Source organism: Hemicordylus capensis, chromosome 1 (assembly GCF_027244095.1).
Source record: "Hemicordylus capensis ecotype Gifberg chromosome 1, rHemCap1.1.pri, whole genome shotgun sequence".
Taxonomy (NCBI): Eukaryota; Metazoa; Chordata; class Lepidosauria; order Squamata; family Cordylidae; genus Hemicordylus; species Hemicordylus capensis.
This window is the reverse complement of record NC_069657.1, coordinates 264,074,566-264,101,698: the sequence shown is the minus strand read 5'-3', so window position 1 is coordinate 264,101,698 and position 27,133 is coordinate 264,074,566. Positions and strand designations below refer to the sequence as shown.

The following is a 27,133-nucleotide window of genomic DNA, read 5'->3' as shown; positions in this document are numbered from 1 at the left end:
TTACCATTGCCTCCTCCCATGCAGTATGAGATGATGCCTTTCAGCATCTTCCTATATCGCTGCTGCCCGATATAGTACCAGCGGGGATTTGAACTGGCAACCTTCTGCCTGTTAGTCAAGCATTTCCCCAATGCACCACTTAAGGTGTCTATACTCAGTCTGTGTTATTAACTCTATGGTATGTGGTGGCAGTGAGGGGTGGTGCTGAGGTTAAGAAATTCTGGCTTGCTTAAGATCAACCAAACAGTTTATACCTTCTGGATCATAGCTTATTCTCATAACTAGTACTCTACATCAGTTCATTAGAGAGAACTTCTTCCAAATTAGATTGTTCTCTACAGTCACCTGTGAAAAGTTGGATTGCCCCCAATGAATTCCTCAGGAGGAGAAACACACAACCAGATTTCATTGGCATCACTGCCAGTTTTCTGACAGGGCTATGTGTGTGCAGCCCTGGGTTGCTGTGTCAGTGGTGGCACCAGAAAAATGTGAAGAGGAGACACAGAAGGGAAGAAGGATATTTGGGAGGGAACAAGTTTTATCCCAAATGTTAGATTTCTGGAAGAGAAACAACAATGTTTTGCATGTTAATGATTCCATCCTAAACATACACTGAAATGCAAAACTGCTCTCTCTGTGTGTGTTGTGTGTTGATGATAATAAAGAAAAACATCCGGAGTATGTAAAAAGTGTCTTTCCTTCAACACACTCCAATACTGGGGGGAAAGGGGAGTGACTGTCCGGGGTGGGGCCTTGCTGCCCTCTCTCTGCAGCTCAGGTGCCACCTATGCAACTATACTGTTTGATTACCTGAAGGCGTGTGCCTTTTGTTCTGAAAAGCAAGCATAATACTTTATCTAGTGTGTTTTTGCATGGCAATAATAATCCTTAAAGCTAAATTGGGTGTCTGGTTGGATCAAACTTGCTGTTCGCACGATGAAATGTGTTAGAGTAGAAATTAGTTTGCTCCCCAAAACTCTTCTTGGCACAGGTTGCTATCAAATATTATTCAGATGCTCTTTGATATTTGAAGTGTATTTCGTTTTTAACAGTATTTGATAGATTACATAACAGTAGTATATCATAGTGGTTTTCAAATATCTGGTCTTTAGGAAACACTTTCCACATCAACTTATGTGCCAAGGAATGTTGTATGATGCAAGAGATTCTGGGATATGTTCTAGTGTACACATTCAGATCCATGGGACACTCTTAGGCTTCATTGTCTTCAGTATGAACTGAACTAGAATATATCCGATATTCCCCTATTACTATGCATTGCACAGACAGATCTATATGTGGGCAAGATGTCTTTCAAAAATGGTTTGTCTTCCATTGCTGATCTTCTTCTGCGTCCTTGGAAAACAGTTTGAAACCATTTGATATATCATATTTGACTGTCTTTTATGATTGACATGTAATTATATGGAATGTTGACGGTATTTGATCTTGACAGATAATGTTATTTGCAGTTTGAAAACATCTAATAGACCACATATAATGGTAGTATCTGACAGCATTTGGTAGCTAATGTGAAATGCGAATTATTAATTGACAGTTGACAGAAATCTCAAGAAATCTCATATTTGAAGCCTGCCAAAATCAAATCAATAAATACCAACGCATCTAAAACATTCCAATTTTGAGTTCAATATTTCATATTCAACTTGTTAATTCAATTCATGTATTCCGTATTTCTCATTACAAATTTGAGTTGTGAAATTGGAAAATTACCTGCTTCCAAATCTGTGGTTATTCATTTCAGCTCTAGAAATGCTGGTAGAACAAAATTCTACTTATTACAGTCAACACAGTTTGTACTCTATATAAATCATACAATTTCGCACGCTCTCTCATCTTTTATATGCCTATAATAATGCCTACTTGAGATAATAGCTCACCGATACACGTTCTTGCAGGAACGGAATCAAGGGTGATCCAGAAAGAAACCCAAGACAGAACAACAAGCAGAGTGGATGGCACGTACGTCTCCAGAATGAAATAAAGTATATTTCTCTTGAGCTCAAACTGCAATATCAGTCTTGGATAATTGCCTAGTCAGAGAGATAAAACATGTGCCATGAAAAGAAAGCATCTACAGTACACCAACTTGAGCCAGTGTTTATTCCATTGCTGTACAACAAGAGATACAGGGGAGAAGATGAGCCCAAATTTGGTGTTTCTACCTGTGGAGCATGCGGATGGGCTTCCTAAGGGGAGGGTCTATAGCTTAAGTGGTAGTGCATCTGCTTCTTATGCAGAATGAGGAGGGTCTTTCCAAGGCGAGCAGCCATAGCTCAGTGGCAGAACATCTACTTTCATGCAGAAGAACTCCAGTTTAATTCCTAGCCTCTCCAGGAGGTTTTTCACACATAGCTCTATGCCTCTGGGGTATCTGAAGAGTGAATCTGCTTCGCAGCAGATTCGAGGCATTTTAATTTGAGGGATTAGATGGAACATTCACATAGCCATCAGCACCTCCATCAACACCTTCGGAGAAGCCAGAAGCCCTGGAGGTTTTTTTCAAAAGCTACTGGAAATAGAGGATTTTTTTACCCCGGACATAACTCGGGCTAAGCCAGAATTCGCAGCCTCCCTTCGGTGAAAAACAAAACCCTGTCTGTCCTGGTCCCTGATAGCCCACAGGGAGGTTGGGTTAAATCCAGCGAATATATGGACTGGCACACTCCAATCAGGAGTGGATTTGAGGGGAGAGCCCTGTTTGTAAAACCCCCAGGTAGGGGGAAAGCTCTGTCTGAAGGGCTGCAATGATGTGACGTCATGCTTTTTAGAATAATCAGATGTGGCAGATATGTACTCTCCTATCAGCTATGTACTCTTCACTTCTGATGTTTTACTTTACCCGTTTCCTGATGTGATGTTGTTAAAAGGGTGTAATAATGCTGCACTGTATACTGAGAGAGGCGTAGGTTTTCAAGGCCATGGACTGAATCATTTCCTCTCAGCCATGTGAACAGTACGTCATTTTCATCATATCCCCCTACAGATAACATTAAAAAGCAGAATGAAGTAATTGAACATCCTTGTTAATAAAGAGTCGAATGTTTTGCCCCTGCCTCTTCCACTGACCAGCCACATCTGGATGCTGTGGTAGGTTTGATTTCTACTGTAAATACTGCAATTCCACAACAATTATTCCAAACCCAGTTTGGCATGATTCCATCTGCTTTACTTTCCACTGTGGGGTGGAATTATCAATTGCTGTATGTGCAAACTCTTGCAAGGTAGCTGGGGTCTCAGCATGAGAATGTACAGCCAGATGCATATCCCCTGATGAAAGCAACAAGAGACAGCATCCATGCTTGTATGTTAATTTGGATCTGCATTCTCTTGTGCGCAATTCCTTAAACCCTGAGAGGCATCTTAAGGTAAGGATTTTTTAGATTTATTTATTCAATTTTTAAACTGAATCTTTCTACCACAGGTACTGAAGTACCACAAGTACTGAAGACAAAATACAGAAATAAAGCAATTAAACAGCAAAAAAACAACAGAGTATGAATGCCTACAAAAAGCAAAATGTAGCACAGTACATAAAGAGGAGAGACAGCAGCATAGATATTCACACTGAGATATTGTTTCAATGATTGACACAAAAAAGGCTTCACCTGCCTGTGAAATGATGCCAGGGTAGGGGCCTGTCAAGACTTGAAGGAGGAGGAGCCCCATAAGCTGGTGCCATAACAAAAAGGCCTCTGAAAAAGGAGGGACCCAGAACAAGGATCTGTCTGTGTTCAGACAGGTGGATACAGGAGAAGGTGGTCCTTAAGGTACCCTGGCCCTAACCTGTTTGGGGCTTTAAGGGTAACAATCAGCACCTTGAGTTGTACCCAGAAACAGAGCCAATGAAGATGACCAAGTATAGGGGTGACATGACCTGTATACTGGGCTCTGGAGAAAAGCTGGAGCATCCTGGACTAGCTGCCATTTCTAGACACTTTTCAAGAGCAGCCCTGCATAGGAGTGCATTGCAATAATCCAGGCTCAATGCGATCAAGGCAAGCGGGGATAGTGGTCAGTGTTGGTACACAAGCACTTGTGCATAATTGTGCATAAGCACTTCTGGACACACAGCCGCCATCTAGTTACCTAAGAGCTGAGCCAGGTCCAGGAACATCCCCAAGCTGCAAACCTGATCTTTCAGGGCATGTACTACCCAATTCAGAACAAGTAATTCATTTAACTCTGGATTGGCTCTCCTACTGAACAGCAGCCCCCACCCCCCACCCCCCATTACCGCCTTCTGGAATCTGCCCTCTAGGTAGGACTGGAACTACCATACCATCCAGACCCACCCTGGCCAGGCAGTCCAGAAGGGTATCTTGGTCAATAGTATCAAAAGCTGCTGGGAGGTCCAGCAGAAACAACAGGGAGACAGTCCCCATGTCCAGTTCCTGGTGTAGACTGTCGACCAGGATGACAAAGGCAGTTTCCATCCCAAAGCCAGGGCAGAGGCAGAGGTCTAGATATCCAATTTCATCCAGCAGCACTTAGAGTTGGCTTGCCTTTACCCTCTTGAGCACCTTATCCCAAAACAGCAGATTTGAAACTAGCCTAATAACGAGAGGAGACCAAACCTAGATGCTATGCATCTGATCTGCCTGCCCTTTAAGAACGGTGAGAGGGACCTCTTGCAAATTCTTCTGCCAGCGGAGTCTCATTTGGTGGGGACACATGAACAGGCATTCTCAGTCACTGTGTGGAATACCCTCCTACTGGAAATACATCTTACTGCCTCTGTGGTCACCTTTAGATATAAACTGGCTATGCGAGTAAGCCTTTGGAAGCTGAGGTCGCTTTTTACCAATGGGCACATCTTTGCTTGGTTTCTTTGATGACTGTGCTCTTAGCATGATTCTAGCATTGTTTTCGCCTGTGGAAGTTTTTATGCTGCTTTTGCATTTTGCAGTACATTTTACAGATTGTTATTTTGTGTGTGGATATTTTACTGTGCCGTATAAGCCACACACACCCTTTGGCAAAGGTGGCATGAGTAAATAAATAAATACTCCGCCGAGTTTCTGTGGGTATCTAGACAACAGGGCCAAAAAGTGGGAATCTCCGTGGAAGCAGAAACAGGTCGTGCACATCCCTACTCCTATAAGCATCATTGGGCAGCTGTCCAGGGCTCACTAGTGAGCCCTAAGAACTCCTCTGTGCCCATAGCCTTCATGTGGGGGGCAAAACAAACTACTCAGAGTCTATGCAGGTAGGAGGAGGCCCATGGAGGGGCCAGGGACACCATGAAACCTGCAGCTAATTCTGGCTATAGTGCCCTCTTTTCATCCTCGGCCCTATGAAGTATCAAGCTTTTCTATTACTTTCATTGAGCCTAGGCTCCTAGGTAGTAATGGCCTTGCTTCTTTCCCATCCAGGCCTCATACCTCTTTTTCAAGCCTGCTGGATGGATCCCTTGCCATTTTTATATACTTTCCATCTTTTCCTATAGCATCAGCTATAGACAAATTCTTTCCTATGATCCCAGTTGTTTTCAAGCCCTCAGAAGAAAGAAGAAGTGCCGGAAATATTAACCCAGAAGGCCTGCCTTAACTTTTAACACTGCTCTGGACAAGCGTCTGTGTGAAAATGAACTGAAGTGAAATTCTAGGCCTTATATGGATGGTTAATGGGTCCATTTAACATTATTGTTTTTGTCATACAACCCCATGTTGGCAGTAAAACAGTTTGGATAAGATCCCGTTCAGCAGAGATTGCTGTTTCAGTCAGCACACAGATGTATACTCAGAATCTGTGAGCAAGCTTTTTCATGAAAGGAAGCGATTGCAAATTCAAAGAGTTACACAAGCCTCTTAAAATTAGATGTTTTAAATAAACAAGCCAACAATAGTTGCCTGGCTATTTAGTAAAATATATGCTATTCAATTAAAACAAATAAATAAATCACCAGTTTGTCTTCACAACAGACAAAACTGTGTTTTCTGCTAGGCACAAGAGACTGCCAGCTTGATCCTATGCATGCTAACTCTAAAGTAAGGTAAAGGTAAAGTGTGCCGTCAAGTTGATTTCGACTCCTGGTGCCCACAGAGCCCTGTGGTTTTCTTTGGTAGAATACAGGAGGGGTTTACCATTGCCTCCTCCCACGCAGTATGAGATGATGCCTTTCAGCATCTTCCTATATTGCTGCTGCCCAATGTAGTACCAGCAGGGATTCGAACCGGCAACCTTCTGCTCGATAGTCAAGCATTTCCCTGCTGTGCCACTTAAGGTGCTAAATCCCATTATTTTCAGTGGTATGCCTCCAAATTAGTGTGTTTCAGATTACAGCCTAAATCTTGCATCAGATATTGCAAGATGTGTTGATTCCCCAGGTACAAAACCTCCAGATATTACTTTTTCAAAGTTTCTTTTGCCCAGTTTGTAACTGTGATAATTGTGGTTACTTTAGGGAAACTTTATAATAAATGACTGATGGTTGTTCATTCATCTGGCATATATTGTTCATTCATCTGGCATATATTCAAATATAATTAATTCCAGGCATTTATCCTAATGACATCTCTAGTTGGCAATGTGCATGTAATTTGCAAGGATTATATGGCATGGGAGCATGACATAGGGTCCAATTGCTGCTTTTTTAAAGGGTAAACCCAGCTACATTTTAAAACAAGAGGCTAATCATTATTTTTTCTGTTGCTGTTCATTGTAATAAAGTTAATCATGGTAAACTAATATGATTTTAATGTGAAAATAATAGGCACTTCCATAGGAACCCCAACTTCAAATAGCTGGCAAATAAAACCACGATCTTACAATAATGAGATTTCAGACATTACTTGAATTGACAACAAAGAGAAGCAACGAGTCAAGTCCTTAAGATATTCAGTCCTCACATGTATTCAGATATTTCCTTAGATTCTGGTTCCTCAAATAATTTCATAGAATTCAAAGTGGGGGGCGGGGAGGGATTAATTTGAGCCTCTTCAGGAGTAACAGAGGCTGCAATTCAATGCAGTGCTCAGTCAAATGTTTTTCCACATTTGTTTTTTGCCTTGAATGCAGTGGTTCTGGGGGCAGATACTCTTCCCATTCAAATCCCTACCTTTTTTTGTGGCTGTCCACAATTTTTGCAGACACTCTTTTCTCCATTTTACTCCTTTGTCAATGCTTCGGCAGCTATTTTTAGCTCTAATTCCTTCCTTCCCAAGTGATGCCAGTTAACCAGGAATCACATGTTGGATAGGATGACATCACAATGCTATGTAGCCAATTACACACACACACACACACACACACACACACACACACACACACACACACACCCCATGTGCAACTGTCCATGCCGTTGCAGTAGGAACATAGCTGCTGCCAGCATGCATCCTTTCGCTGCACAAGCACAGCATGGTCAGAATGTCAGCCACTATGTGTTACGCCTGCTGACAGCAAGTTCACATAATCAGGAAAATCAGGAAAAAAGGAAGGGTGCCTTGTCCTGAACACCCTACCCTGGAAATATCAACATTTATCCTGTGATAAAAGAGACCAGGCTCATATAGGAAATCTTGCATTACATTTTCCCATGCATTCTTTGATTCCATTCTCATTAGTTTCATAGGCAGTGTAGACACATAGGCCAAATTCAGATGTAACACATAACTGGAGGTTGGTGGACCTGCAGTTTCAATTTTAAACTGTAAATCGCAATGCACACATTCGTCCAACAGCTCCAAAATTGAAACTGGCAACCTCTGGTTCCAGGAGAGGGGAGCCCCTCCCTGCTGCTCCGCCACCAAGGCCAATCCAGCAAGCTTCACGGCCAGACTGTGAGCAAAGTGTCAACATGTCAGCCGAGCAGCCACAATTGGGCACAATCTTGAAGGGAGCATGCTGGGTGCGATTGTGCATTTTCTGAGCCATCCACCCGCCCTCGGCATGGAAAGGGCAATTAAATATCTTTAAATGCCATGCCATGCCAGTGCTTCTTCAGACAGCGATGGCACTGCCATCCTCCTAAAAGCCCTGCACCAAAATAGTCCAGCACAAGCATGATTTCATGGTGAGGGGGATATTTGGGGCACTATCTCCCTGTTACTCAGGAAAGGGAAGAGAACATTCAGACTTTGTTGGATGGGGTATGTATAGGAGGGAGGGCAAAAGATCCTGGGGGGTCTGTTCCGCCATGACCTAGGATGCTCTTGCAAAGGATCACCCTGTCAAAGCAGTCCATGCAGACCAAACTGTACTCCTGCCAGTGGGCTATCCCTCTCCTGAGAGGGCCAGTCTACTGGGGAGGACCTGGCTGTAACCCCTAGGTCTCCCGTTGGACTGTATGCTTACGAGTTAAACTAACCCAACAACAGGGCCCTGCTAGTGTTGGGCCCCAACTCTACATGGTAAAAGATAGATCAGAAGCGCTGCAAAAGAAACCCCCTTCCCTGTGAAGTCTTGCATGCACCCCAAGGAGATTCTGATGCGCCATGTGTCAGAGTCTGGCTGCGTGCGCGGACTGGGGTGGGGGGCGAGACTGGTTGTAGATACAGATCTTTACTCCTATTCAAAATTCCCAGGTTCAATCCAGAGTTGTCCTGCATGCAGATGCTGGTTTGGGGAATCGCAGGAGAGGGGAGCCCTAGTTTCCATTGGCCCTAGGAGAGTGGGGTTGCCATTTTGGGGTACAACCAAGGGTTCATATGCCCACATAGGTGGATGGGCTGGCAGGGGCACATTTTGACAGCTACCTGTCAGCAGTCACCAAGACAGAAAGAGCAGTTACCAGGGTACCTGTCCCCACAGCTTTCCTCTATACAGCTACCTGGCTCAGTATAGAGCCCCAATGTCCTGACTCTCTTGTGAGAGAGCAGTCCATGGGATAAGAGGTTGTTTTGTCATCACACATCATTAGAGATTTTGCTCAGCAATTCTCTAACCCTGCTCTCTGACAGTTCTTCTCATGAGTTGTGAGGGGGTGTCCCCATGGCCTGGCACTCTCTCGAGCAAGTGCAGTCCACCCTGGGTCGTCATCCATCATCATCACATATGTTGAATCGCTCCTCTCACTGGAGCAATGCTAAACCTGGTGTCCAGCCCTACTCATGAATAAGCCTAGAGACTGCAAACCCTGAAGGGGAAAGGGCTTGCCCCCCATTCCCCAACCTTTCTATGAAAAAAGTTGAACTTGGCAGCTCAAGAATCCCTGGTTGGGGCTGCCTTTTAAACCTGACACTGGGCAACGCCCCACCAGCCATTTGTTCCCCTCCTGCTGCTGTGATAGGGTGCTGTGCTTATGTTGCCACCTGGAGTGTTTGTGCTTCTCAACATACATCGCTGATGCTTCATTCTCAGGGAGCAAAGCACTTAGTGCTCATCCTGTCATTCCATCCCCTTTCCCTCCTGCTTGCCAGGTGGTGGGGAGCAAGAGACAGAGTGGGGAGAGGGAATGCCCAGGTGACTGTGCCGCTCAACAGGCTGACAAGCTTGGGATGGGATATGGTGGCTTGCCTGTTGCCTGGCAACTCCATAGCTGGATAGGTGACAAGAGGGGCAGGGCTGCTGCTCAGGGAGGCAGTCAGTGAGAAGTGCTGCCGCCATAGAGTGTCCACATTCCTGGGCAGGTCTGTACTGCCGTCTCTATAATTGCAGTTTGAAAATCGGCATGAAACCTTGGTCATGGCAGTGTCCGGGATCAGACGTAATGCTTCAGCGGCCAAACCAGAGGTCTCGGCAGTAAACCTTTGTGCAAACCAAAGGTTCAAATTGGAGTTTGGCGAGGCAAACCACAGGTCACTTTTGGCTAGAAACTGCGATTTCACGCATTTGAACATAATGGAGTTCCAACTTTTGCCCCGTTTAACTCCAGTTTCGTGTTACGTCTGAATTTGGCCATAGAGTAATCCTATGCATATTTACTTGGAAGAAAGTCTCATTGAATTTAATGGATTTTACTCTACTGCATAGGATTGCAGTCTTAATCAATGTACTCTCAGACTTGGTAAAAATGGACTTTCTCTGCTTTATAGAAAACATACAGACACAGATTATTTGAATGAATTTGTTGCCAATGCATTAGGAAACCTATGGCTGTTTAGATAGCCATAGCACTTACATTTATATACCACTCTATAGCTGGAAGCTCTCTAAGCGGTTTACAATGATTTAGCATATTGCCCCCCAACATTCTGGGTACTCATTTTACCGACCTCGGAAGGATGGAAGGCTGAGTCAACCTTGAGCCCCTGGTCAGGATCGAACTTGTAACCTTCTGGTTACAGGGCGGCAGTTTTACCACTGCGCCACCTGGGGCTCTTTTTGCAGAATAATGGCATTGTTCATAGAGTAAAACGGGCCACACGGCAAATGAAACTGCACTACTAGCTTGTGCAGGGGAGAGGCTTGTCCAGCTGGCAAATGGATTAAAACGTATTCACTGAATTGTTTTGTTTTGTTAATAAGTGACAGAACAAAGAGAACAACTGAGTTCAAATGCTTACATAGTTAGGAGCAAATTTGCCTTACTGGCTGTACATACAGCATGACAGTCTCATGTTTTTCAAAGGATCCCATTCTAGTCAAGGAAGGGGAGGATTGTACTCTTTTGTACAATCTTACACATGTTCCCAAAATTGTCTTAGGGTGATGACAACATTCATCCAAAAGTGTGATGGGTGTGTTTTTGACAGGCATTCACTGCCCTGAAAACAAATGCCTCACAACGTAGCAAGTGTGTGTTGAAACCACTTCTACTCCACTTTAGAACAAACGTCGGTCATCATTCATAGCTGAACAACCCATCACATAATCTAGGGGTGCATTCTGAAGTTTGAGCGACTGATCCTAGGCTGACTGCTGGAAGGTCAAAACTAAAGGTTGCTATTATTTATTTATCTATCAAATTTATACCCCGCCCAAATTTATGTCTCTGGGTGGCCAAGGCTGTTGCCTCATTGGAAGGAAAGCGGGGAGGGGAGGAAAGGGAAATATCTGCTGATCATTTGCCTATTGGGACTCTGCTAATAAATATAACTAAGAGTCTGGTGGCATCTTAAAGACTAACACATGTATTGTGACATAAGCTTTCTTGAGACAAAGCCCATCTGATGCAGGAAGTGCTATCCCCAGTTGCTATATATGTTACTTTAAAAGGATCTAGTACTCATTTGGATAAAGGAAGAGATACTGTCTAAACCACTTCTACCAAATTTAGAATGTCTGCCTGTCTGTCTTAACTCTAAGAAGTTTTGTAAAAAGGTGTGCAAGATTGAACATTATTTCCTTTCTCAACCTAATTGGATCCTTAAAAAGACAACACACACACACACACACACACACACACACACACACACACTAAACTGAGGCCAGAAGGCCCAGCAATTCAAGACATTGCTGTCTAATATTACTCTGTAGAGCGCTCATGAAAACAAGAGCCATTCAAAAGAGTAAAGATTCACTTGTTAGAGTGAGTATGACCTACTCTTAATAAATTGTCAAAGCAAGCCCTTGATGTTTACCATTACATGGCTACCCCTCTGGAATCTGTCACTGTGGAAAGCTGTTATGGCATAAGATATAAGGACCTATCACTCTGGTCTAAAAATGGCCAGGTGGCAATCTTAGATGTAGCAGACGATCCCACTCTCTAACCAGGGGCTCTGGCTTCCTCCCTAAAGGCCAGGAGGAGGTGAAAATAAGACTTGGAGAGGGACCAGGGAGCAGAGATCCAGCTTTGTATGGAGAAGATCCCAGTTTCAGTCCCCTGGCATAACAGTTAAAACAATCTCAGGAGAATGAAAGGCCTCTGCCTGAGAGCCTAGAGTGTCACTGCTAATCAAAGCAGACAGTGTTGGACTAGAGGGACCCAAGGTCTGGGTTTCATGAAAGCCATATGAGCTTCTCCACCTCTAGTGGGGTGTCACATGTTCACACATGTTAATGTAATTTAGTTAGTGGCTGCATTCGCACACAACACGCTCCCCCTTCCCCCACTCTCCTATTCAAACTTGGACGTAACGGAGAGTGTCCTCTCTGCAGTCGAGACTGCAGAGAGGAAGGGGAACTAGCTGTGCAGGCCTCATTCTTGCCTGAAGGATAGCCTGCACAACCAATCATCGCTGGAGCTTAGGGAAGAGTTTCCTCCCTCAACTCCAGTTGAAGCGTATGCAGTTCCGCATTTAGATGTACCGCAGGCTGCATCCAACCTTGGGTTGTCTCAGGGTTGAGACTGGAGTTCCCAATCTGAAACCTCAAGTTCGTCACTGCACCAAACTCCAATTGCTCGCATTTGCATGCAACGCTCACAGAACCTCTGGCCCCTTCCACTGAAGTTCCATGTTACGTGTGAATGTGGCCTATGTCTGCTAAGACATGAAAGAACGGAAAGTGAATCCTACATTATTCACATCCACAAGGGCAAAGTGCCCTAAGCTCTACATGGGACACAAAGAGAAATGTTCTCCACCCATGGATTCCCCTCCCACATTCCACTGATTTGGAAAATATATTGCTAATTTCCCTACCAGACTATTTCTAATTCCATAATTTGTTCAGAAATTATGGAATAGTGTTCATATATATTGCAATTAAGTTCAGCTATTTCTCTTTTGAAAGGTTCCTGTATTTGAAAGGGCAGATGGAAATTTCAGAATGTCAAAGGCAGATATGAGATGTCTGAACTGTTCATCTAAATATGAATAAACAAATTCAAGACCAGTCAGGCAAATATTTTCAACTTCCTATAGAATGTGATACTTACAGCTTTCCATCTGCAGTTTACATGTCTGCGTATCTAGAGGATATTTTGACAGGTCCATGTTACATGCAACAGTGGTGGTAATTCTGTAGAAAGAGAAAGCACCATGAAGGCATGTCTTTTGAAGTGTCTGATTTTTCATAGCAATTCATAGTCAGCAAATTGTGTGCATTGTTAACACAGTTGAGGCTGCTATCTGGGCATTCCTTCAGTTTATAGTTTTTCAAGCATGAATCTGAAAGGTTTTACCTAGGGAATTATGTATGATATAAGCCCATGTAATATAAATTATCTAGGGTCCTCTAGCAGGGTTGGGATGTGGAAAAACCATCTGAGAATTTTCTCTGTTGTTTTTCCTTGGGATTATCTGAGAATCTCCCCTATGGATTGAATACAGAGAGGCTGAATTCAGTGGCAGCTCAAAGCTTCTGTGTGGATGAGGAAGGATAGATAGCAAATGCTGCCCTTCCCCCCTCCTCTCGTACACCTCCCTCTCCCCTCTTTCTCTCTCTCTTTTAAAGTAGAGGGCAGGAGGACATCTTGCTGCCTTGCTGGCACCCCAGTAACCTGCTGCCTGAGGTTACTGCCTCACATCGCCTCATGGAAGGGCTGATGCTGGTTGGATGCACAATTTAGTCCTCCTATGTGTGTAAAACTGAAAAGTAATTGAGCAGTAGGGAAGAACAGGACCTTGCATCCTCAGACCTATTACTGCATCTCAATAATGTAACTGCAGATACTGAGCCATCCTTAAGAGCAATTATCAATATCTAAAGAAGTACAGCAAAGCTTCCTGCTCAAACTATGAACATAGAAAGCTGCCTTTTATGAATTCCGACCATTGGTCCCTCTAACCTAATAATGACTACTCTGACGGGCTTGGGGATCAGCCAGGTGAGTGGCACAGCATGTGCCTGCTTGGCCATGTGGGATGTTGGGTAGTGGTGGTGGGAGATTTTACCAAGCATTGAAGGTGTCCTCCATCTTCCACTCCACTCTCCCTGCCCCAGCCTCCCCCAGTTGCTAGGGCTGTGTGAATCAGCTCGAAATTGAGCTGGTTCACACTCAAACTGGCTTGTCTCAAAGGCTCAACCTCAGACCAAACTGTGTCTAGTTCAGTTCGAGATTGATCAAAACTGCTCAAGCCAGCTCTGGCCTGGTTCAAGGCAGGTGAGAGGCTTCCCTTAGCATTAGAACTGTAAAATAAACCCCAAGTACTTACTGTTGCTGGTGGCTGTGGCAGCCTCGAGGGATGCTGTAGTGGCGGGGGGGGGGGGGGCTGTGACTGCTCCCCCTCCTGCTACTGGCTTCCCTCGAATCTCCCAGGGCTGTTTTGGTCCTGTTTGTGTGTGCGGTGGCCTTTTTTTTTTTTTTTGCCTCCGCACATGCGTATGGGCCATTTAGTGACCACACAATTGTGTGTTCATGCAAATGGCCTATGCACATGTGTGGAGGTTCAAACTGCTGACTTCTTGTTTCATAAGGCTTTGTTAGCACACTATACTACACACAACTTCTACTACAACAAATATTTATATACAATTCTTCAACCAAAATTCACAAAGCAGTTTACAAAGAAAAATACGTAAATAAAATGGTCCCCTGCCCTCAAAGGGCTCACAGTCTAAAAGAAACATAATGCAGATACCAGCAAAAGCCACTGGAGGGGTGCTATACTGGTGCTGGATAGGGCCAGTTGCTCTCCCCCTGCTAAATATAAGAGAATCGCCACTTTAGAAGGTGTCTCTTTGCTCAGTTAGCAGGGGTAGTGCTGAAAATAATATCTGAGAATGCAATCCCAGGCTCAGTTATGTACAAGTAAGTTTCTTTGAATTAAACTAGGATTAACTTCCAAGTAAAAATGGACAGAATTGTGCTGCATGTTTTGGATTTGTCAAAATGAAGCAGCTGTTCATAACACCATGGCCTCAAGCAATATGTGGAAAGGGGCTCTTACTCTATGTAAAGTCTTTGGCAGAAGAAGCAATGCCTCCATGGATCTATATCTAAACAGCACACCAAGAATGGGTGTGTGTGTACATCATCGATTCTTTTGTAATGAGAAGATAAAATTAAAATAGTTATTGTGCTCACCACAGAGCTTCTCTTGAATTGTACTCTGGGAACCAGCCAACCAAATTAAATAAGTGGTTGTAGGGCTGCAATAGGAGGAAATTAGTGTCCTGGGTAAGGTATTATATTTAACAGTGGACACAAGAAGAAACCATTTGTATCAATAGTACTACTCTTATATGGCATGCACTTCCTTATGCAAACAAATTACTTCTAGAGGTCTTCAGAAATGCAGTAGTTACGTATTTATTTATGAAATACATTTTCATACCTCATACACTCTATTTTCTCCCTAATGTGTTTCATCTAAACTAGCAATCTCTCTAGTCAGGTTCTTTGATATTTGTCTGGCTTTCACTCAGTAGGTCTCCCAGTGCCAAGGTTCTCCACTGGGGCACTGCCAATAGCATCTAATAACTGTGATGAATGTAGGGAATGTAAATGAGGAACAATGAACACAATAATAAAATATGGACCTGGGAAAAAATAATATAAATCATGGGTGTCTATTGGACCCAAGATTCCTGAAGGCTGTAAGACTGCATCTACCTATAACCTTTCTGTTACTGTGTTATTTTTCACTTCAACAAAAAGTAGTGCTACAACTTACCGCAAAGCGTACAAGACAGTACCATTGGAGAACAATCGTATCAACCGATTTTCAACTGTGACTTCATGTAAGAAAGACCTTTTAGACTCCACAATATATGTGTCAGGCACCCAGAGGTATTTCACTAGCCGAGCATCCAGAGTAAAACTTTTGTTCCCCTGAAAAACTAGGCGGGGATCTGTCCAGCGTTGCCGCAAATATATTGTAGCTGTATAATCCTAAGAAAGAAGGCAAGCCACAAGAATACATTCAGGACTCTGTTTTCTGTAGAAGGAAAATTTACCTACACCACTTTTGACTGCAAAGGATGATTCGGAGCATGTATTTATTGAATTCCCCCTTTGTTCTATAGATATTGCCACTACTGGCAAAACTTAAGCCTTGCAGTGTAATAAAATGGCCCCAAACCAGTCCATTTGGATTATTTTATCATGTTATGGGTTAATCTATTAGGAATGTTTTGTGCATCCTGTCAATTAGTTGACTTGGACTAGGTGACCTCTGAATTCACTCTCAGACATACATTTAGGCTGCTACTTGTAATCAGTATGTAATTCTCTAGCATGCCATAGCTAATATTGCATACATTCACGCCCCTGTAGATATGACACTGTTGAAGAATACCTCATCTGCCTTGTTTGAACATTGGCCTTGTCCTTAGATAGGCATGCTGGATAAAGTGCAATGCATTGTTCTGCCCATTCAAAATATCATGTTTCACCCCTTTTCAAAGCTGGATGAAAGAACTCCTTTTGTATTGACTGCATATACTGTAACAGGCTTTGCAATGAAAGCTGTTAACAAGAAAGTGGTCCAGATTTCATATATATCATTGTTACCTTTCAGGTTTTATTCTCATGCTGTTAGAGGGAAAACGTCTTCACCTAAATGATTGAGATGATGCACCATTATGCATTTTAAAGCAGTGAATTATTAATCACCACAATGAAGGTGAAAACCCCTGGGTCATTTGTATTTCAATTATTTATCTAGCCAGAGAGAGTACATCTCTATAATGTTCTGCGAGAGACCTGGAAAATGTAAGTGGTATAGTGATGAGAACACTACTGTATAAAGGGAATATTTGTTGATTAATAGCTTTGGGATACCTGGAAAGTTAGCTTCATGAAAGATTGTGTCAGCCTATCAAAGATTTCCCCATTAGGACTCCAGCTTTCTATAGAGCATAGCATTTAAATAAAAAATGGTGAAAAGTATGGCAATTTATTTGTGTAGACCAATGGCTTTGGATAACTTCAGTCTATATGCCATTCTCACCTCAGAGATGCCTTGCTTTTTTTCAAAAGATACCCGTGATGCCTAGACTTAGCCCTGTCAATTCCTGATCCAGAAGATTGCTCCTGTGCTTTTAACCAGCATCTAACTAATTAAATTACATTGCAACTGTAATGTCAACTCTGAATATTAACAATCTCTGGAATGTCATTCCAGGTTTAATAAGTAATTTGATGTTGCTGATTTTTCAAACACACACACACACACACACCATACTGTTCTCAGACACTGAGCATGAAGCAAACACTTTCTCCAAAAGGAAATCATAGAATCATCAAGTTGAGGTGTTTTAAAGACATCTAGTCCAACTCCCTGACCAATATAGAAAATCCAGAGCTAAAACATCCCCAGCAAATGGTTGTTCAGCTACTGGTTGAAGTCCTCCAGCAAGGGGGAATCCATCACACCTCTGATATTCTGCTTTTACCATTTAAAAATCCTTCTAATGTTCAGCCAAAATTTACCCTCCAGTGACTTAAGAGACCATCAGATCTAGCCTTGTCCTCTGGGGCAACAGAGTGTAACAGAGCATCTGAAGAGTGCTTTGAGATATTCTTGGTGGCACTCCATAGCCAGCCCCACACACCCAAATGCCATCTCCACTACTCATGGATAGTCTATGTTTAACCTTATGAAAAGGTAAAAACCAAGGATTCCTATGGGATATCAGTCTTAAAGGCACAGAAATACTTTGAAGCTCTCAGTGTTGGCAACCCTACATGGACTTTTTCTTGTATACAGGACAGGGCTGAGTTGCTTACCATATCACTCTCAGAAATACTGGAAATACTTGCAACATCAAGGCTCATGGCTACCATCACAGGCTTTCCTAGAAACATTGAAAGAAAGTCAAATTGACAGAAGCAAACATGAAGGCACTGTTACATATGTGTGGATTAAAAGGGCATTTCTTAGCCTTCTATACAAAACCATTGCACCCAGGCAGGCACCATCAAGGTTATTTTTACAGGGTCAACCACCATTGATTTTATGGATGTAAAAATGTATAGTAATTTGAATAATTTGGCTGACCTAAGACACAAGCATTAACTTGAAAAATGGAATAGAATGGTGTACTAATGGGAGAGCAAGATCCTTTGGGACCTGTGAACAAGAGAGTGATGCTGAAGAACTAGGATCTCCAAGGAGAAAGGCATCCTCTCTTGAATAATAATATTTTGTTGCAACCACATTTAAAATATATTGTTTGCTATTACTAGATTGGTAGCTTGGTTACTTTAAAAAATTTCTGAATCACAAGGCTATCGCAAACCAGGTGCAAGTTGAATGAGATAATGTCTTCTTTGCTATGGACTACATCACCCATTGAGATCATCTGGAGAGGTTCGTCTACAGTTGCAACCAGCTCATCTGGTGGCTACTCAGGGACAGGCCTTCTCCATTGCTGCCCTGAGGCTTTGGAACACACTTCCTGCTGAAATAAGAGCCTCCCCATCTCTTACAACTTTTTAAAAGGCAGTCAAGATGCATTTGTTCACCCAGGCTTTTAAATGTGTTTTGAGAGTTTTAATGTTTTAAATTTTAATTGTTGAATTGTTTTCATTTTTTATTGGTTGTTTTTATTGTTTTGTTGTAAACCGCCCAGAGAACTTGCATTTGGGGTGGTATAAAAATGTGTTAAATAAATAATAAATAAATGATAACCAGGATGAGAAAGTCCAGGAAATGTATGGTACCTTTTACAATGCATTGTACAGGTTAAGCAATGAGGAACAAGCATGCATGAAGGTAGGGACAGGCCCCAAAGCAGGAGTCCTCCAGTGTAACATATTCTTGCCAACCAGCTGCATTTTTTTTAACCTAACCAAATTGTTCTCCCTACCCACTCTCTTGGCACATACCTACTAGGCACAACTCTGGCCTCATTTATTGTTAGTGGCTAAGGCACTAAACAGGACAACATGTGGTTCGTAACATTATGTTACCTGTTTTCTCTGATACATCCTGTTTGAGTCCTACCATTGTTAACTGGAGCAACGTTTGCTATTGCTCCATAATCAAAAAATCAGCTTATAATAGGCAACAGTTTAAAGAGTCTGAAACATCTGTATGAAAAGTATTGTTTTGTTTCACTTTTGCAAACCAGCAAAATGTGCATGACAACAATTCATATGACAAAGCAGCATGTGGTGGCTGCTTTAATTTCCATCATGTGGAAGCTTCTGTGTGTGGTGAGTTGCATATCTACCGATGTACGTGTGGAACTTCAGATTTTCTTCACACCATTATTTATACACGTTTAAGAGGGTCTGCAGTGCCATGATTAAAAAACAAACAAACAGAGGCTCTACAAAGTGAGTGCCTATATATACTCCACCTGCATATACTCCATTTAAACCTAGGTGTTTAAAATATTTTCCATCTGAGGCCTTTGCCAATATGCAATTTTACTTTGGAAGGGCAGGTGTGCATTTACATATCATCCAGACTTATGTCAAAGTCCCTATAAAGTATCAGAAAGCACTCCATACACAATTCGGGTTGTTCATTGGACATTGGAAATTAACCCAATTTATGTCCGAGGTAAAAAAATCCACTTTTTGCGTTGGGTTTTGTGGGGAAATGCCAAATATCGGATATGCCCCGTAGCTCGCAGTATTTCATCCCTCTTAATCACCAAATGTATGGATTAACATAACTTATTTGAGGGTCATTTTTCAACCTGAGTTCACAAGTGCCATCAGTGCAGAGTTGGTTGGGCCTGTGTTATTGGCCTTGTGAATAGTTCAACAAGAGTTCAAACTGTGGGCCAATCCCAATCCTCGAAGTATGAATTTCAGAATGTGGACTGGTTTTTAATCTGGGCATCTGGTCAGCCAGCAACAAGGTCAGAACACACATATACCTCTAATTCTAGCTGGCTGAAAGGTAAAGTGAAGGATAATTCCCATTTATGCCCAGGACAGACTCTGTGTGCGCGCAACCCTTGGATAACAGTTTTCTTGAATGTTTGCTCTGATGGTGGTTGTGTAGTTAAGATATTCTGACCATGAGCTCAGATCATAGTGGAGCACATTCACATTTCCTACACATTTTTTAGGGTGGGCAGCCTGCTATGGACAATGCAATTTGAGAATCTGCTCTCAGATTGGGAAAATGCTTGGAAATTGTTATATGAAGCCATCCTAATTTGACTGAACTCATCTGAGTATCGATGCTCCCCTTTATTAGCCATTAGGCCTGCAACAATTGTATTATTCTAACAGAGGGCTGAGCCAGCGTGGTGTAGTGGTTAGAGTGCTGGACTAGGACTGGGGATACCCGAGTTCAAATCCCCATTCAGCTGGGTGACTTGCTGGGTGACTCTGGGCCAGTCACTTCTCTCTCAGCCTAACCTACTTCACAGGGTTGTTGTGAGGAGAAACCTAAGTATGTAGTACACTGCTCTGGGCTCCTTGGAGGAAGAGCGGGATATAAAATGTAAAAAATAAAATAAATGAAAAAATTTTAAACATTGAGTAAGGTAATATGGTACAGTCCTTCATGTCAAAATCTCCTTGGCTATGGCCTATGGAAATACACATCACCAAAGGAACTGCACTCAGTTATTTCTGATATAGAGCTTAGGGCAGCCTTGCTGAAGTGAATAAAAATACAACAGGAATAGGTTAGACCAAGGGTCCATCTAAAAACTAATTAAAAGGCAAGGAGTACACATTAATTATAGACTGTGAAGACCAGTAAATTATTTCCTTCATGCAAAGTTGAATGCCTGTTTAGTGAGTCCATTTGACTGTAAAATGTCCTGATAGTGACATACCACCAAAGTTTGGTCGGAGATATCTGTTGTATCCTTGGGTGAGGTTCCCAAATCCAGGGAGGGATGATGCAGCCCGATAGTCTGGGCTGCTATCAACGTTATGACCCAGGATGCACTTTCTGGAAATGAAATATATGAATCGTTAAATGTGGTCCATTTCAATCCATCTCAGTCCATCTGCTGTGCAGCTGCAGCCGCACTCTTCGTCTGGTATATATTACACAAAGACAAAAATTGTTAATACAAAAAAGAAAAAAAAGAAACATTATACACCTTTCATATTAAACATCTGCGGCCAACAACACTTGTTAATGCTGTTTGATGGCTATAGGAGTGAGCCAGAATGAGCCAGCATGGTGTAGTAGTTAGAGTGCTGGACTTGGACCGGGAAGACCCAAGTTCAAATCCCCATTCAGCCATGAGACTTGCTGGGTGACTCTGGGCCAGTCACTTCTCTCTCAGCCTAACCTACTTCACAGGGTTGTTGTGAAGAAAGACTTAAGCATGTAGTACACCACTCTGGGCTCCTTGGAGGAAGAGTGGGATATAAAATATAAATAACAACAACAACAACAACAAATGCAATAAGAGCAAACGTAGAAAAATCAACCACAAACAGCAAGTGCTGCCTTTGTAAAGAAGCAGATGAAACAGTGGATCGCCTAATCAGCTGTTGCAAAAAGATCGCACAGACTGACTACAAACAAAGGCATGACAAGGTAGCAGGGATGGTACACTGGAACATCTGCAAAAAATATAAGCTACCTGTAGCCAAAGATTGGTGGGACCATAAAATTGAAAAAAGTTGTAGAAAATGAAGATGCAAAAATATTATGGGACTTCTGACTACAAACAGACAAACATCTGCCACACAATACACCAGATATAACTGTAGTCGAGAAGAAAGAAAAACAAGTTAAAATAATCGACATAGCTATACCAGGGCATAGCAGAATAGAAGAAAAAGAAATAGAAAAAATCACAAAATACAAAGGTCTACAAATTGAAATTGAAAGGCTGTGGCAGAAGAAGACCAAAATAATCCCAGTGGTAATTGGCACCCTAGGTGCAATTCCAAAACAACTTGAAGAGCACCTCAACACCATAGGGGCCACAGAAATCACCATCGGCCAATTACAAAAAGCAACTTTACTGGGAACAGCCTATATTCTGCGACGATATCTATAATAACAGCAACAACATTGATAATAAAATTCTGGCATCCCAGGTCCTTGGGAAGGACTCTTTGTCTGGATAAAAAAACCCAGGCAATAACACCTGTGTGTGTAAATAAATAATAATATAGGAGAAGTTGGACTATGTCCAGTGCTTGCGGGCATGCTATACCTCCCTCGCAGCTCAGGTGGAAGAGGAATGCTGCAAGCCCATCAAAAAGTAGAGGAGGAGAAAAGAGGCCTTGAAGAATATATAAAGGACAGTGAAGAAGATGCACTTAAAATGGTCAATAACAAGAAACTATTCAACACCAATGAAACAAAGCAGGCCTACAAGAAAGATCAAGTCAAGAATGAGCAGAAAAATGGAAAAATAAGCCCCTGCATGGTCAATATTTGCACAATATAAGTGGAAAATCAGACATCACCAAGACCTGGCAATGGCTTAAGAATGGCAACTTGAAGAAAGAAACAGAGGGTTTAATACTGGCTGCACAAGAACAGGCACTAAGAACAAATGCAATAAGAGCAAACGTAGAAAAATCCACAGCAAACAGCAAGTGCTGCCTTTGTAAAGAAGCAGATGAAACAGTGGACCACCTAATCAGCTGTTGCAAAAAGATCGCACAGACTGACTACAAACAAAGGCATGACAAGGTAGCAGGGATGGTTCACTGGAACATCTGCAAAAATTACAAGCTACCTGTAGCCAAAAATTGGTGGGACTATAAACTTGAAAAATTTGTAGAAAATGAAGATGCAATAATATTATGGGACTTCCGACTACAAACAGACAAACACCTGCTACACAATACAGCAGATATCACTGTAGTCGAGAAGAAAGAAAAACAAGTTAAAATAATCGACATAGCTATACCAGGGGACAGTAGAATAGAAGAAAAAGAAATAGAAGAAATCATAAAATACAAAGATCTACAAATTGAAATTGAAAGGCTGTGGCAGAAGAAGACCAAAATAATCCCAGTGGTAATTGGCACCCTAGGTGCAATTCCAAAACAACTTGAAGAGCACCTCAACACCATAGGGGCCACAGAAATCACCATCGGCCAATTACAAAAAGCAACTTTACTGGGAACAGCCTATATTCTGTGACGATATCTGTAACAACAGCAACAACACCGATAATAAAATTCAGCCATCCCAGGTCCTTGGGAAGGACTCGATGTCTGGATAAAACAAACCAATCAATAACACCTGTCTGACTGTGTAAACAATAATAATAAGATAGGAGAAGTTGGACTATGTCCAGTGCTTGCTGGCATTTAAGAATGTACCCCAAAATCTGTGGAAGTCATAGAAGCAAAGGCAGATATCCCACCAGCCGTGAACTCTTGAAACTTTAGAGCTGGATGAAATTGAGCTGAGGGGCAGTGCTGCTCCCCACAACCCCCCTCCTCAGAAAACAGACAAAAATAAAATTTGCATATGAAGTAAGACCCAAGTTAGCGCAGGGACTCCTATCTTTGTTGCTAATTTTCATTCCCCCCCTCCATGCTCAGTCTAGAGGTGCACCTAGGTAATTTTGGAGCCTAGATCTAAAAGCCTTTAGAGGGATTCCCCCACAGCTGGAGCCCACCCGCCACAAGTTAAGCATCACCCCCCCACACACACACACACCCAGTGACAAACATAGTATTTTTAACACATGGGCTTTTGGGGGCACAAACAACAACTGAACTCACAAGGATGTAAGAATATAAAACAGGTATATTTTTATGCAAATATGCATTAGCAGAAACATTTTAACATGCAACTTAACATATTCCCATCCCACATTTTTTTCCCCTCCACTCCTCCCATCCCTAAAGCACTCAGCAAAGGTCAAAATCACACTTGGCTGCCCAGCACAGGGTAGACCAGCGGCGACCACACCATCCAGGACAGACTACCCCTGCTAACTTGGCAAAGAGGCACCTTTTAACGTGGTGATTCTCTTTATTTAGTATAGTAACTGGCCCTATCCACACCCAGCACAGTACTTCCAGTGACTGTTGCTGGTGTCTAGCTTGTGTTTCTTTTTAGATTGTGAGCCCTTTGGGGACAGGGATCCATTTATTTATTATTTCTCTGTGTAAACCACCCTGAGCCATTTTTGGAAGGGCGGTATAGAAATTGAATAAATAATAATAAATAAATAATAAAGAGGACTGGAGGGCCCCCAGGGCGTGTGGAGGCCCTGGACTTTGGCCCCGAGAGGGTTACTCTTCTACATAATTATTTTAGAACAAGTGAATTTTGGCCCGTTGAATAACGGGCGCTAGTAACGGCGCTCCTGGCCCCCCCGCCGCCATTCCCCCTCCCTCCGCCGTTCCCCCCCCCCACCTTTAAGGGCCAAATCGGCCCAGGCACTTGCCCCCGCCAGGCCGGGGAGATGGAGACCGGGGGCGGAGCGGAGGCCATGTAACTTTTTAAAAAAAATTTACTCCCGTGGCCGACGCCACCGACCGCCCACCCTCCCTCCCAGCTGCCGAGTCCCCCTTACCCTGGCCGACTGCTGTCGGCCGTAGACAGCTCTCAATTTAAGAGGCAGAGAGGAGCTCGCAAGCAGAGCTCCTCTCTGTGCAAAGCCTCTTGCCGAACTGCCGCTTTGGGCGCAAGGGACGGGGGGCTCGGCAGCTGGGAGGGAGGGTGGGCGGTCGGCGGCGTCGGCCGCGGGAGTAAATTTTTTTTTTAAAGTTACATGGCCTCCGCTCCGGCCCCGGCCTCCATCTATTTTGGCTGAGGCGGCGGCTCTGCCGCCGCCTGGGTCACTTTCCCGCCACCTCCTCTCCGGCTTCTTCGGGGCGGCCGCTTCTGGCCGCCCAAGATGGCTGCCGGGTGCCGGCGAGCTTGTCTCCCTTGCCCTGTTCTGGGCCTGCGACGGACACCAAGCGTTTTATTAGAGAGGATGCCCCCACTGTCCATCCCCCGGGTTCTCACAATCATAGCAGGGGGCGTTGTGCATGTTTGCTCTGCTCATTCCAGCAGGGAAGATCTCTGGCAGCAAAGGGCAGGCACTTTCTGGGGTAGGGAAACAATGGCAAGAGGAAGAAGGGTTCCCATCCCCCTGAATGTTCACAGGGCTCCATTTGTCAGGATTTAATGATCAACAGAGAATAATTTTAGAGCACAGTAAAAAGAAAAACATCCTGCAAGATGCCTGAATTTCTTGGAGAGCATGTATGAAATAATTTGGTTAAATATGGGCCAAGAGCATAACCCCTCCCTTTCTCCAGAATAAATCATCTGTTTCTTTCTGTCCCACTTCTACACTCTGAGCACATGGGCACAAGTTAAGCCCATGTGGTGGGGTGGTTTTGATCAGAAATTAAATTTTTGACATCTGGAACTGTGCTACAGGAACACTAAAGACTTTTTCTGCAGCAGTTCCAATTTATTTGTAGATGGCAAACGTAGCCGTCCAGGAGAGATTGACTGGAGCTTCTTGCACTGACATGACATGTCTACCATGACTGTGACTGGAATATGGTAGACCACATAAGTATGCACTCAGTGTAAGGGAAAGCATATTCATAACACTGTAAGCACTGGTAGAGTTCAAGAGCAGCATAGGTTGCTGGAAACAGCCCGTACCTGATGGATCTTTCCAGAGCCCAAGTCATGGGGTGGCTACCCATCTTGACCAATGGTTACCATTAGCCAGAGCCATGACCTTGCTGCCCAGCGAAGGCTACACACCACATGGATCTCATGACTAGCTAGTTTCTAAAAAAAATCAGTCAAGGCAATTTGCTTTAAGAATACATATGCAGCTATTGCATCACGCTTATTTAGGAATGTAGGAAGCTGCCATATACTGAGTCAGACCATTGGTCCATCTAGCTCAGTATTGTCTCTATAGACTGGCAGCAGCTTCTCAAAGGTTACAAGCAGGAGTCCCTCTCAGCCCTATCTTGGAGATGCCAGGGAAGGAAGGAACCTGGAACCTTCTGCATGCAACCAGGCAGATGCTCTTCCCAAAGTGGCCCCATCCCCAAGCCTGCTTACAAAGGGGACAATTCATGCTTGCTACCACAAAACTAGCTCTCCTATATCTATACTGAAAAAATGCAGAATTTCTAAAAGTATTTGAATTCCTCCTTTTTGCCAGGCATGTGTGTACTCTAAATTCTGATGCTTTTCATTTTCATATAGGTCATCAATCTGAGTTAATATGGGTTGACACCTTTCATTTCTAAAAAATTTATTATCTCAGATGGAGTTCCAGAAGAAGGATTTTTTTTTTAAAGCCCTTAGAAAAAGGTTCTCCTAAGCAAGTGAAGAATGTCCTCTTCTGACAGAAGTTTTTAAATATCAGTATAAGGTGTGTTTCTGAGCATGTGCAAAGTGCCCCCGAAGCACTATGCTTTCTTCTATAAAAGCATATCTTATAGAAAATAGGGAAGTGAGAACAACAAATTAAACATGTAGGCTGATGTGATGAGGAGAATTATCCAAAGTAGCCCATTGAAATTAAAATGATGAGTTAGGCGTTGCCTAACTCATCCTTTTAATTTGAGTGGAACTATGAATAATTTCCTTCATTATATCAGACAAAAAACTTTTTTTCTGGCTTTATTTCCTGCTCTGACACATGGCAGAGGGGTGAAACTCTGGTCAGATTAGCAAAATACTTGCCAGGAAACAGCCCTCTAAAGACAACACAACTGTTTACATTTTGCAATAGTAAGTTTAGTTTCTTCATTAATAATGGTGCAGTTGGGAAACAGCAAGTCTCTGCTGATTCTGGGTAAATTCAGCACTGGATCTAGGTAAATTATACCTCACACTCCAGCCTTGTCGTGTCTTGTGTCTTTTGTCTTTCTCTTCTCCCTTGAAGCGGCAGTAGTAGCTACTTCAAGACATCCAAGATGTGAATAAGGAACATACATAGAGGGAGTAGCACCACAATGGCGGGTTCTACCCCTACCTGTGGACATTCATGGGCTGTGAGCATTGAGGGCTCTCTGTAGAAGCTCTTGACAGGTGTTCTAACTGACAGGGTGGCATCATGGCAACAGGCTCTGTTGGGGTTTTGCCATAGACATTGTCTCATCTCTTTGTATGGGGCATGCTTCTCTATGTGAATGTCTTGATGTACTGGCTTGGGTTTATCACGGTTTATTTGCTCCTTACTTGCTGCCTTGAATTGAAACTGAGAGGTTCTCCCTCTCTCTGCATAAGAGACTGTTAGTTTATTATTTGTTTTCCTTTTGCAATCAGGAAATTTGCTGCAATCAGGAAAAGAAAAGATCATACTATAAAACAAATTGTGGGACTCAAAATTCAAGAATGAGACCATGAGAAGCAGGAGATTGTTGGGATTTTGCCATAAACATTGAGACTGTTCTCACACGCAGGCAAAACCAGGCTAACGGAGCCAGGCCTGGTCTTGCCCGTGCATGAGAACTACCAAGATTGTGCCCGATCCCGGTGGTGCCTTGGCAGCAAATCTGTCAAGCCAGCCGGCCTCTTAG

General features: G+C 43.1%; 1 protein-coding gene across 4 annotated transcripts in view; it reads right to left on the bottom strand.

The window, feature by feature from the left end:
* The window catches only part of GABRP (gamma-aminobutyric acid type A receptor subunit pi), a 53,193-nt gene that overhangs the window by 5,663 nt on the left and 20,397 nt on the right, over positions 1-27,133 (bottom strand). For all 4 annotated transcript variants that reach the window (XM_053292616.1, XM_053292629.1, XM_053292626.1 and 1 more), the window contains 6 exons: positions 20,482-20,600; positions 17,462-17,529; positions 15,405-15,622; positions 12,725-12,807; positions 2,864-3,001; positions 1,902-2,054 (listed from right to left, as the gene is read on the bottom strand). In XM_053292616.1, coding sequence (XP_053148591.1) covers positions 1,902-2,054; positions 2,864-3,001; positions 12,725-12,807; positions 15,405-15,622; positions 17,462-17,529; positions 20,482-20,600 — 779 coding nt within the window. The remainder of the gene's footprint in view (positions 1-1,901; positions 2,055-2,863; positions 3,002-12,724; positions 12,808-15,404; positions 15,623-17,461; positions 17,530-20,481; positions 20,601-27,133) is intronic.